Source organism: Pan troglodytes, chromosome X (assembly GCF_028858775.2).
Source record: "Pan troglodytes isolate AG18354 chromosome X, NHGRI_mPanTro3-v2.0_pri, whole genome shotgun sequence".
In the NCBI taxonomy this organism is placed as follows: Eukaryota; Metazoa; Chordata; class Mammalia; order Primates; family Hominidae; genus Pan; species Pan troglodytes.
The window spans coordinates 68,168,813-68,181,937 of NC_072421.2; the positions used below are offsets into that span (position 1 = coordinate 68,168,813).

The following is a 13,125-nucleotide window of genomic DNA, read 5'->3' on the forward strand; positions in this document are numbered from 1 at the left end:
ATCTCCATCAAATCAAGAATAAATGTTTTCAGCGTGCAATTGAAGTGGTAAAAATTAATGCATAGTTCCTTGAGACATGGAATGCTGAAGTGATTTTTCTTCCTGTGCCATATAATGTCTTCTTTCTCTTTGACCTATAACCTTTCTAGGATAACATAAAAGAGCTAGAATTAGAAGTCATCAATCTGCAAAAGGAAAAGGAAGAATTGGTTCTTGAACTTCAGACAGCAAAGAAGGATGCCAACCAAGCCAAGTAAGAATAAAGTTAATAAATGTTATTTCAAGTCCCTACTATGTGTGAGGAGCTTTGCAAGAAATAGAGAAGTAGAAGTTCCATTTACTGCCCCTAAAAATTTAAACCTAATTATGAAGAGGAAACCTAAACACAAAAAATGATTAAATAATTGCAATTTTAAATAGCGTCTCAAGTTGACAGTAAAAGAATGTCATAACACAGCACATGATTAGTAGCCAAATAAATTTCTTAGGCAGTAATTGTGTTAAGAGTTCAGAGACGAGAAATATCAATTCAGGCTACCATGATCAAGGAAGGCTTTGTAAAAAGTTAGCATTTGAGCTGGCTTTTGAAAGATTATCACACTTACTAGATAACAGCAGTTTCTTTGTCCCTGCACTAATGGTAAATTAGCTTGTGAATGGAATTAATGTCCAGGCTAGTGATTTAAAAAATCAATCTAGCCATCTCTTACCAGTTAAGAATAAAACCAAAGCAGATAACCATAACATCCTACTCTCCTTCAGACCTCTGCCATATGGGCTATCCTACCTTCTTTTTACTCAGTGACTCCGTTTTATCTCTCAGTTGAGTCTAAAGCTCATGTTTGTAAAAGTTATGCTGAATGTTTACTTTCTATCTCAGACTTGTATAATAATCATCAGAATTATTCTTCATAGCTAAAGTGAAGTGAAATGCCTTCAAAGAACCATTTTGATGCAAAAGGGGCGGTGTATATTGAGGCAGTTGCATTGCTGTGTACTAAAAGTTGTCTTACTCTTTGTATTAAGCTCCTATTATTGAGACAGGTTTGGTTGTTTGGGTGGTATTCTTTTTTTAAGATGGCTATGTGACTAGTCACCTATTTTATATATGTCAGTGTTGTAACTCTGGGAGTCTAGTATTATGTCTTTTGAAGTCAGGCTTTGCTGCTGGTAGTCCTCACTTCTACAGCATCTGTGTTTAGGTTGAGTGAGCGCCGCCGCAAACGTCTCCAGGAGCTGGAGGGTCAAATTGCTGATCTGAAGAAGAAACTGAATGAGCAGTCCAAACTTCTGAAACTAAAGGAATCCACAGAGCGTACTGTCTCCAAACTGAACCAGGAGATACGGGTAATAAATTCTCATCCTTGCATTTACCCCCATTGGAATTTACAAACATAGGTATTCCATTTAGAAATATACTAGAGGTGTTTTCAGGTGAGAAAATAGCAGGCAGAGCAATCATTTCAAGTGTGTGAATCTCCACAAATGTCCCTTTTGCAGAACATTGTGCTAGTGGTCATCTAGGATCTGCTTAATAAAACGTTGCTTTGACATTCAAAATTTAATGTTAGAGTCTCTGAAACCAAAGAACAAAGACATCTCCATACTTAGTGGGTTATATCCTGATCACCTTCCATGATCATGCAGCATAATTTCGTAAAGTAGTAACAAGATGACAGACACCTAGAGAAAATTCTCAGTTACTGAATGTTCAACTTGTGGCACCAACAAAGTGGTGGTTACAGGCTACTTGTACTGAAACCTTTAGAATACAATGGTTACTAGGTGGATTTGTCCTGGAGGCTTAGTAGATGTTTCCTTGAAATTTCATTTGTATACAGTGAATTTAGGGCTGGATTTAGCTTGTAGGTACATTTTTATTTAATTTCTTCTCAGTGTTCACTTGTATAGTCTGTACTTGGAAACCCTGTGCAAGCATAGCAAGGGGTATTGTAAGCCTAATCAGGGAATCTGTTGGGGACTGCTTTCCCAGCCTAGTTCTGGCTTTTCTCTCTTCTTAATGGTAAGTCTATCCATCCGCACCAGCCTAGAATAAAGTGCAGATGACTAATGCTTTTGCTGGTTTTTGTTTTTATAGATGATGAAAAACCAGCGGGTACAGTTAATGCGTCAAATGAAAGAAGATGCTGAGAAGTTTAGACAGTGGAAGCAGAAAAAAGACAAAGAAGTAATACAGTTAAAAGAACGAGTAAGTAACTAAAACTTCTTGAAGGCCTAGGTAATAAACCCTTCTCTGAGCTGACTAACAATTTTAATGCTTCTCTTCAAACACCTCGTGTCTCCAAAAGTGTGACATTCTCATGAATTTAACAACTTTGTATTAAATGTCTACTATGTCTATTATGTGCAAGGTACTATCTACTAGGCACTATTAGAAATAGAAAAATTAGTAGTATATAAGCTCTGCCCTTGAAGAATGTCTTACCTAAAGGAGATGGTAAGATATAAGCATGGATTTCTCAAATACAAGGAAGAAAGAGATTTGGGCTATAAGAATAAAATAACAAAGTAACTAAGAGAAAAGAAAGCAAATTTGCAGTTGGAGTGAAAAGATGATGGTTGAATAGGCCCTGAATAATAGGAAGGGTTATGATAGAGATAAGTACAAGCATTCCAGATAGATAGATCAAAGAAATAGAGATGACAACTTTGTAGACACATTCAAGGAATGGCAAGTGGTCCAACTGGGGTGAAGTATAGTAGTGGACCATTCCATTGGAAAGGCAAGTCGAAGCTGGATTATTAAAGATCCAAGAAGTTTGAACTCATTTTGTTAGTAGCATAAAGATTTTTAAGGGTTTTTAGAAAGTGATATCAACAAAATACTGCTTTAGAAAGATATATCTGGGAATAATGTATAGAGCAAACTGTAATATTGAGAAACAGAGGCCAGAACACAAGAAGATATTGTATAATCCAGAAGAATTATAAGGGCCTGAATATACATCTGACAACAGAGCCCCCAGAATATATGAAGCAAACACTGACAGAAATGGAGAGAGAAATAGACAAATCAACAGTAATAAATATTTGGAGACTTCAATCCACCTCTTTATTTTCTTTCTTTTTTAGATATGGGGTCTTTTTCTGTTGCCCAGGCTGGAGTACAGTGGTGCAATCATAGCTCACTGTAGCCTCAAACTCCTGGTCTCAAGCAATTCTCCCACCTCAGCCTCCTGAGTAGCTAGAACTACAGCTGTACACCATCACACCTGGCAAATTTTTTATTTTTTGTAGAGATGGAATCTCACTATGTTGCCCAGACTGGTCTCGAACTCCTGGGCTCAAGCAGTCCTCTCACCTCGGCCTCCTAAAGTGCTGGTATTACAGGCATGAGCCACTGAACCCAGCCCCTACTTTAATAATGGATAGAACAATAGGCACAAGATCAGCAAGGATATTGAAGACTTCAACAATATAATACCTAGCATTTTCATATCTACATTCATAAGAGATATTGGTCTATAAGTTTATGTAATATGCTAGATTACACACTATACCTAACAGAATCTATAGACTACGCCAACCAACAACAGCAGGATATACAGTCTTCCTAGGTGCACATGAAACATTCTCCAGGATAGACCATATGCTAGACCTTTTATGCCTCAATAAATTTAAAAGTATTGAAACAGGCCATGCATGGTGGCTCACTCCTGTAATCCCAACACTTTGGGAGGCCAAGGTGGGCAGATCACCTGATGTCAGGAGTTCAAGACCAGTCTGGCCAACATGATGAAACCCCGTGTCTATTAAAAATACAAAAATTAGCCGGGCATGGTGGCACATCTGTGATCTCCAGTATTCAGGAGGCTGAGGCAGGAGAATCGCTTGAACTTGGGAGATGGAGGTTGCAGTGAGCTGAGATCGTGCCACTGCACTCCAGCCTGTGCAACAGAGCAAGACTCCGTCTCAAAGAAAAAGTATTGAAAATAATACAAAATCTGTTCTCTAACCACAATGGAATGAAATTAAAAATCAGTAACAAAAATAAATTTAGGAAATTCACAAATATGAAGAAATTAACATAATCCTAAATAAATAATGGGTCTAAAAGGAAGTCATAGGGAAATTAAAAAATACTTTGAGATTAATAAAAACAAAGATACAACATACCAAAACTTATGGGATACAGCTAAAACAGTGTTTGGAGGGAATTTTATAGTTGTAAATGCCTATATTAAAAAATGCAGAAAGGCTCCTGTAGCCCCAGCTACTTGGGAGGCTGAGGTGGAAGGATCACTTGACACCAGGAGTTCAAGACCAGCCTGGGCAAAATTGTGAGACTGCATCTCAGTTTTTTTTAATTGAAGAAAGATCTTAAACCAATAACCTAGCCTTCTACTTTAAAACACTGAAAAAAAGAGAGCAAACTAAACCCAAAGCTAGTAGATGAAAGGAAACATTAAAAGATTAGAGTAGAAATAGGCTGGGCGCGGTGGCTCAAGCCTGAAATCCCAGCATTTTGGGAGGCCAAGGTGAGCAGATCACCTGAGGTCGGGAGTTCGAGACCAGCCTGAGTAACATGGAGAAACCCTCTCTCTACCAAAAATACAAAATTAGCTGGGCATGGTGGTGCATGCCTGTAGTCCCAGCTACTTGGGAGGCTGAGGCAGGAGAATCGCTTGAACCCAGGAGGTGGAGGTTGCAGTGAGCCGAGATCGCACCATTGCACTCCAGCCTGGGCAACAAAAGCGAAACTGTCTCAAAAAAAAAAAAGGATTAAAGTAGAAATTAATGAAATATGAAATAGAAAAAAACAGGGAAAATCATTGAAACCAAAAGTTGGTTTTTTGAAACGATCAACAAATACTGACAAACCTTCAGATAGCCTTAATAAGAAAAAAAAGAGGCCAGGCGCGGTGGCTCACACCTGTAATCCCAGCACTTTGGGAGGCCGAGGCAGGCAGATCACAAGGTCAGGAGATCGAGACCATCCTGGCTAACACGGTGAAACCCCATCTCTACTAAAAATACAAACAAAAAAAAAATTAGCCAGGTGTAGTGGTGGGCGCCTGTAGTCCCAGCTACTCAGGAGGCTGAGGGAGGAGAATGGTGTGAACCTGGAAGGCGGAGCTTGCAGTGAGCAGAGATCGCACCACTGCACTCCAGCCTGGGCAACAGAGCGAGACTCCATCTCAAAAAAAAAAAGAAAAGAAAAGAAAAAAGAAAAAAAAGAAAGAAAATTTAAATTACTAAAGTTAGGAATGAAAGAGGGAATATCACTACTAGTCTTGCTGGAAGGAAAGGATTATAAGGAATTACTATTAACAACTGTATGCCAACAAATTAGATAGCCTAGATTAAGTAGACAAATGCCTGGAAAGACAAAAACTACCAAAACTGACTGAAGAAGAAATAGAAAATCTGTATAGACCCATGACAAGAAGTTAAATTAGCAGTTTAAAAACTTCCCACAAAGAAAAGTCCAGGCACAGATGGCTTCACTGGTGAGTTCTATCAAACATTTTAAGAAAAAATACCCATTTCTTGGCCAGGTGCTGTGGCTCATGCCTGTAATCCCAGCACTTTTGGAGGCCGAGGCAGGCAGATCACCTGAGGTCAGGAATTCGAGACCAGCCTGGCCAACATGGTGAAACCCTGTCTCTACTAAAAGTACAAAAATTATTTGGGTGTGGTGACACACACTTGTAATCCCAGCTACTTGGGAGGCTGAGACACAAGAATTGCTTGAACCCAGGTGGCGAAGGTTGCGGTGAGCCAAGATCACACCGCTGCACTCCAGCCTGGGCGATAGAGTGAGATTCTGTCTCAGAAAAAAAAAAAAAAAAGACAGAAATACCCATTTCTCAGAAACTCTTCTGAAAACTAGAAGCAGTGGAAACACTTCCCAACTCATTCCATGAGGTTTGTGTTCCCTGATACCAAAACCAAAGACATCACAAGAAAAGAATACTACAGACCAATATATCTTAATATAGGCATGAAAATCCTCGACAAAATTCTAGCAAACTAAATCCATCAACATTTAAAAAGGATGATAGGCTGGGCGTGGTGACTCACACCTGTAATCTCAGCACTTTGGAAAGCCGAGATGGGCAGATCACTTGAGGTCAGAAGTTTTGAGACCAGCCTGGCCAACATGGCGAAACCCTGTCTCTACTGAAAATACAAAAAAAATTAGCTGAGCATGGTGGCATGTGCCTGTAATCCCAGCTACTCGGGAGGCTGAGGCACGAGAATTGCTTGAACCCAAGAGGAAGAGGCTGCAGTGAGCCAAGACCGTGCCACTGCACTCCAGCCTGGGCAACAGAGTGAGACACTGTCTCAAAAAAAAAAAAGGATGATACACTTATGACCAAGTGAGGTCCATCTGAAAAATGCAAAGTTTGTTTAATATATGGAAATCAATTTATGTTATATACTGTATCAGTAGGAAAAAGGACAAGAACCACATGATCATCTCAATAGACACAGAAAAAGCATTTGACAAAAATCTAACACTCATGATAAAAACACTCAAGAAACTAGGAATAGAAGAGAACTTCCTCAGCGTAATAAAGGGCGTGTATGAAAAACCCACAGCTAACATCATACTTAATGGTGAAAAAGAGCATACTTTTCCCCTAAGATCAAGAACAAGACAAGGATGTCCACTCTTGCCATATCTATTCAACATTGTCCTGGAGGTTCTAACCAGGAAGTTTAGGGAAGAAAAATATATAAATGGCATCTAAACTGGAAAAGGTGAAGCAAGACTATCTCTGTTTATAGATGACATGATCTTGTATATAGAAAATCCTAGAGAATCCACTAAAAGTCTATTAGAATTAATATATGAGTTCAGCAAGGTTGCAGAATATAAGATCAATATAAGAAAATAAGTTGTGATCTGGCACAGTGGCTCAAGCCTGTAATCCTAGCACTTCGGGAGGCCAAGGCAGGCATATCACTTGAGGCCAGGAGTTCGAGACCAGCCTGGCCAACACGGTGAAACCCCGTCTCTACTAAAAATACAAACATTAGCCAGGCATGGTAGCACATGCCTGTAGTCCCAACTACTTGAGAGGCTGAGGCACGAGAATCATTTGAACCCAGGAGGCAGAGGTTTCAGTGAGCTGAGATCAGGCCACTGCACTTCAGCCTGGGCTACAGAGCAAGACTCTGTCTCAAAAACAAACAAAAAAAAAAACAAAAGGAAAAGAAAAGAAAATCAGTAGTATATTTATATACTAGCAATTAACAATTTGACAATGAGATTAATAAAACAATCCCACGGCTGGGTGTGGTGGCTCACGCCTGTAATCCCAGCACTTTGGGAGGCCGAGGTGGGCAGATCACAAGGTAAGGAGCTCAAGACCAGCCTGGCCAACATAGTGAAACTCCGTCTCTACTAAAAATACAAAAAATTAGCTGGGTGTGGTGACAGGCACCTGTAATCGCAGCTACTTAGGAGGCTGAGGCAGGAGAATCACTTGAACCCGGGAGGTGGAGGTTGCAGTGAGTCAAGATCATGCCACTGCACCACTCCAGCCCAGGCAACAGTGCAAGACTCTGTCTCAAGAGAAAAAAAGAAAGAAAACAATTTCATTAATAATAGGATCAATACAAATAAAATACTTAGGAATAAATTTAGCAAAAGAAGTGTAAGACTTGTATACTTGAAAACTACTGAACATCATTGAATTTAATTAAGGAAGACTTAAATAAATGGAAGGATATCCCATGTTCATGGGCAGGAAGACTTGATATTCTAAAGATGGAATACCCTTCAGATTGCCTTACAGATGCAACACAATCCCAGTGAAATTCCATCTGGTTTCTTCACAGAAACTCACAAGCTGATTCTAAAATATATATGGAAATGCAAGGGACCTAGAATATTCAAAGCAATCAAGGAGAAGAACAAATTTGTAAATGTCACATTTACTGATTTAAAAACTTTCTACAAAGCTACACTAATCAAGACTGTGTGGTACTGTGTAAAGATAGACATATAGGTCAATGGAATAAGATTGAGAATCCAGAAATAAACTTACACACTTATGGCCAGTTGATTTTCAACAGTAATGCCAAGAAAATTCAATGAGGAAAACAATTTTGTCTTTTCAACAAATAGTCCTAGAACAACCGGGTAGTCATATGCAAAATAATGAAGTTGAAACTTGTGGCCAGGGACAGTGGCTCACGCCTGTAGTCCCAGCACTGTGGGATGCCGAGGCGGGTGGATCACTTGAGGTCAGGAGTTCAAGACCACCTGGCCAACATGGTGAAACCCCGTCTCTACTAAAATTACAAAAAAATTAGCTGGGCATGGTCGTACATGCCTGTAATCCCAGCTACTCTGGAAGCTGAGGCAGGAGAATCACTTGAACCTGGGAGGCAGAGGTTGCAATGAGCTGAGATCACGCCCCTGCACTCCAGCCTGGGCAACGGAGTGAGACTCTGTCTGAAAAAGAAACTTGCTCTCATACCATATACAAAAATTAAAGCAGATCAAAAACCTAAACGTACGAGCTAAAACTATAAATCTCTTAGAAGAAAACATAGGTGTTAATCTTTGTGACTTCGGATTAGACAATGATTTCTTAGATGTGACACCTAAAGTACAAACAGCTAACCAAAAAAGAGTTAAATTAGACAAAATTAAAAGCTTTTGCATTGTAAACAATACCATCAAGAAAGTGAATATGATCAGGCATGGTGGCTCATGCCTGTAATCTCAACACTTTGGGAGGCCAAGGTGGGAGGATTGCTTGAGCCCAGGAAATTGACCCCACCCTGGGCAACATAGCAAGACCCCATCTCTAACAAAAAAAAAAAAAGAAAGTTAATAGCCAGTCCATAGATTGGGAGGAAAATATTTGCAAATCATATAGCTGATAAGAGTCTTATATCCAAGATAGATAAAGAACTCTTACTATCTGGGCACGGTGGCTCACACCTGTAATCCCAGCACTTTGGGAGGCCAAGGCGGGCGGATCACCTGAGGTCGGGAGTTTGAGACCAGCCTGACCAACACGGAGAAACCCCGTCTCCACTAAAAATGCAAAAAAAGTGGCCGGGTGTGGTGGCACATGCCTGTAATACCAGCTACTGGGGAGGCTGAGGTAGAAGAATCGCTTGAATCCGGGAGGTGGAGGTTGTGGTGAGCCGAGATCGTGCCATTGCACTCCAGCCTGGGCAATAGAGTGAGACTCCATCTCAAAAAAAAAAAAAAAGAACTCTTACCAATCAACAATAAAAATATAACCCAGTTTTAAAATGGGCAAAGCAATACGTACATGAAAAGGTGCTCAATGTCATTTGCCATCAGAGAAATACAAATCAAAACCACAATGAGATGCAATTTCACATCTACTAGGATGGCTATAAACAAAAAGACAGATAATAATAAGTCTTAGCAAGAATGTGGAGACACTGAAAGCCTCATACATCTTCAGTAGGATGGGAAAATGGTATAGCTGCTTTGGCAAACAGTTTAGCAGTTTATCAAAAGGCTAAATAAAAACGTAGAGGTACCATATGATCCAGCAATTCCACTCTTAGTTTTGTCTACCCAGGAGATACGAAAACATGTCATATATGCAAAACCTTGTACCCAGATGTTCATGCAGCAGTAGTCATAATAGCCAAAAAGTGGAAAAACCCAACATGTCCATCAACTGATGAATGGGTAAATAAAATGTGGTCTATCCGTACAGTGGAGTATTATTCAGCCATACAAAGGAATGAAGTACTGATACATGCTACAACATGGATGAGGCTTGAAAGCATTTTGCTTAGTGAAAGAAGCCAATCACAAAAGACCATGTATGATAGGATTCCATTTATATGAAATATCCAGAGTAGGACATTAAAATCTGTAGAGACAAAAAGTAGATTAGTGGTTCTCTAGGGCTTTGGGGTGGGGTGATGGGGTTGTAGGGTTATCACTAAACAGTGTATTTCTTTTTCTGGTAATGAAAATGTTCTAAAATTAAGTGTGGTGATGTTTACATCAACTGTGTGAATGTGCCAAAAGCCATTGAATCATGTACTTTAAATGAGTGAATTGTATGGTATGTGAATTATATCTCAATAAAACTGTTAAGAAAAACAAAAGAAGAAAGGAGACATCTCTATAAAGTGATGACAACTTTACATTCTACAGGAATATATATTCCACATTGACAAGGATCTTTGTTTTGCTCACTTCTGCATTTCCAATGGCTAGAACAGTGGCTGGCAAGTAGTGGGCACTCAATAATGTTTAGTGAATGATTTTAATCATAATTAATGCAAAATCTACCTTTCAAAAAATGAAGGAAGTAGGGCAACAAAAAGTACCGCGGGCTTTTCAGTGACTGTAAAGTCAGAGGAAACAGCTAGTTTGAAGAGACAATGTTGGTTTTAGGAGAATAATCTTTGGGATGGAGAGACCTAGAAAATATTGGATGTTGGCCTAGAGTTCAAGGGAGAAGTTGGGCTGGACTTTGCAATTAAGAGTTGTCTTTGGGAGGCCAAGGTGGGTGGATCACGAGGTCAGGAGTTCGAGACCAGCCTGACCAACATGCTGAAACCCCATCTCTACTAAAAATACAAAAAAAATTAGCCAGGCATGGTGGCACATGCCTGTAATCCCAGCTACTCAGGAGGCTGAGGCAGGAGAATTGCTTGAACCCGGGAGGTGGAGGTTGCAGTGAGCAGAGATCGAGCCACTGCACTACAGTCTGGGCGACAGAGGGAGACTTCGTCTCAAAAAAAGATTTGTCTGCATAGAGGTGAAAAATGAAACTTTGGGAGTAATGAGATAATGGAGACAGAGAATATATAGAAAAAGAAGGCTAAGAAGAGAATCTCTTTCTTTTCTTTTTTTTTTTTTTTTTTTGGTCTCACCCTGTCATCCAGGCTGGAGTACAATGGCACCATCTTGGCTCACTGCAACATCTGCCTCCTGGGTTCAAGCCTCCTGAGTAGCTGGGACTACAGGTGCATGCCACCATGCCTGGCAATTTTTTTTTGTATTTTTAGTAGAGACAGAGTTTCGCCATGTTGGCCAGGCTGGTCTTGAACTCCTGACCTCAGATGATCCACCCACCCCAGCCTCTCAAAATGCTGGGATTACAGGCATGAGCTACCATGCCCAACTGAGAATCTATTTCATGTATAAGAAAATGAAAAGAAGACAATGAAATTTGTAAGGTAGAAAAATAATTAGGATGGTATGGGGAAGTTATTGGTAGTGCTAACGATGCTGGGAGAGAAGCCAAAGAAGATAGTGACTGTAAAAACACCACTGAATTTAAGAAGTAGGAAATTCCAGGACAATTGGTAGGAACTACTTACAAGGGGATTATGGAGTGACCAGTAATGACAATTGGAAGCACTAAACATAGACCTCTCTTTCAAAAAGTCTGGTACTAAGAAGACTGTTGACTTTTCTCTTTCCACTGGACTAGCTTAGTCCTCTGGCTGTGTTTCTTTAATTACCTTGACTTTTCATTTCAACACACATCATATTTTATTATAATTGTATTGCATGTTGTTTGTATTCTCTGGTAATCTCTGTAGGAGTAGTAACCATGTCATATTTATCTCTGTATCCTAGACACCTAGCCCAGTGCCTAGTGTGTAGTTGATGGCACAGTAAATATTATATTGTTGAATGAAATGAATTGTTCTAGTATGCCGGCAAAGACATGACAAAAATGGCTGACCATTCTATCCAGATTGGATAGGAACAAGTGAAGCCAGAAGGAGCTTAATGGATTATTAGAAGAGGGAAATGGCCAAGAAATCAAAGCAGTTAAATATTGTGTGCTCAGCTGAAGCAGGTGATACCCCATAGTATTTCTTGGTATTCTTTATCTTTAATCTCTGGGAAGAAAGAGCGCATTCAGTAATAGCCTGTTTTTATTTTTATTTTAGATTCAGGGGGTACAGGAGCAGGTTTGTTACAAGGGTATATTGTATGATGCTGAGCTTTGGGCTTCTACTGATCCCATCACCCAGATAGTGAACATAGTACCCAATAGGAAGTTTTTCAGCTCTTGCCCCCCTTTCTCCATCCCTCCCTCCTTTTAGAGCCCCCAGTGTCTATTGTTTCCATCTTTATGTCCGTGTGTACCCAGGTTAACCTTGTTTTTTTCAAAAATGAGAAACCTCTTTTTTTTTTTTAGCTGAAGTTTACTTTAATTTTATAGGTGGTTGGCTATGTGATAGACTTTCTCTTTTTTGCCAGCCACCTGGGTTTTGTAATGAATGGACAGGTAGGGTTGATGGGAAAAGAATACTGGTCTATTTTTCAGGAGACCTGAATCCCACCTCTGTCAATAACTACCTATGTGGAAAGGACTGTTCATTAGATGATCTTTAAGCTTCCTTCCAGGCCTCACATTCTAGGATATTATTTCTAGTAGTTGATTTATGACTGAGACTCAAGAATTTGGCCACAGAGCAATAAGCCAAAGGGAAAAACCACTTCCCCTCTACACACAAACATGGTTTCTAGAACTACGAGTTTTTGACTCATATGAGAAGATGAAGGCAGCTCACTGTATTGTAGTTAACCTTACAAATCAAGGATGTCTTGAGAGACACCTTATAGTATAAGGTTTTATTTTAGCTAGCTGAACAGCAGTTAATATCTGACTTTTTTCTTGTCAGGACCGTAAGAGGCAATATGAGCTGCTGAAACTTGAAAGAAACTTCCAGAAACAATCCAATGTGCTCAGACGTAAAACGGAGGAGGTAAGAAAATTCAATCTGCTAGGTCAAGTGTATTGTCATCTTCAGGCTTAAATGCTTGCAAAGTAATATCCTTTAAACTAGCAAGCGTCCTGAGAAACCAGGGATGCCAATCTTCACAAGCAATTCCTAAATCTTGATCACTGTTTATATGCCACTGTGAGCAGATAAAAACTTGATGAAAAATGGTACTGTTCAAATAAGGATTTTTTCCTAACTGGACCTGAGCCTTTCCTGAAAAAACAAAGTGATATTGATATGTGACATTTCTAGACACTTTTAGTCTGCAGAACTTCCTTGAAGTGTGTTCCTCCCCTAGGCACCAAAGCAGTAGCTGTTCACCAGTGTTATGTCCATGGAAGTTTATAAACCTGGTTCCTATAGGAACTCAAACCCATAGAATTTTTATCTTTA

The 13,125-nt window shown here is 39.7% G+C and overlaps 1 protein-coding gene across 3 annotated transcripts in view; it reads left to right on the top strand.

The window, feature by feature from the left end:
• KIF4A (kinesin family member 4A) overlaps nt 1–13,125 on the top strand; it is a 129,002-nt gene that overhangs the window by 82,742 nt on the left and 33,135 nt on the right. For all 3 annotated transcript variants that reach the window (XM_016943591.4, XM_016943593.4, XM_016943592.4), the window contains exons 16-19: nt 150–253; nt 1,203–1,347; nt 2,099–2,209; nt 12,631–12,714. In XM_016943591.4, the coding sequence (XP_016799080.2) occupies nt 150–253; nt 1,203–1,347; nt 2,099–2,209; nt 12,631–12,714 (444 nt within the window). The remainder of the gene's footprint in view (nt 1–149; nt 254–1,202; nt 1,348–2,098; nt 2,210–12,630; nt 12,715–13,125) is intronic.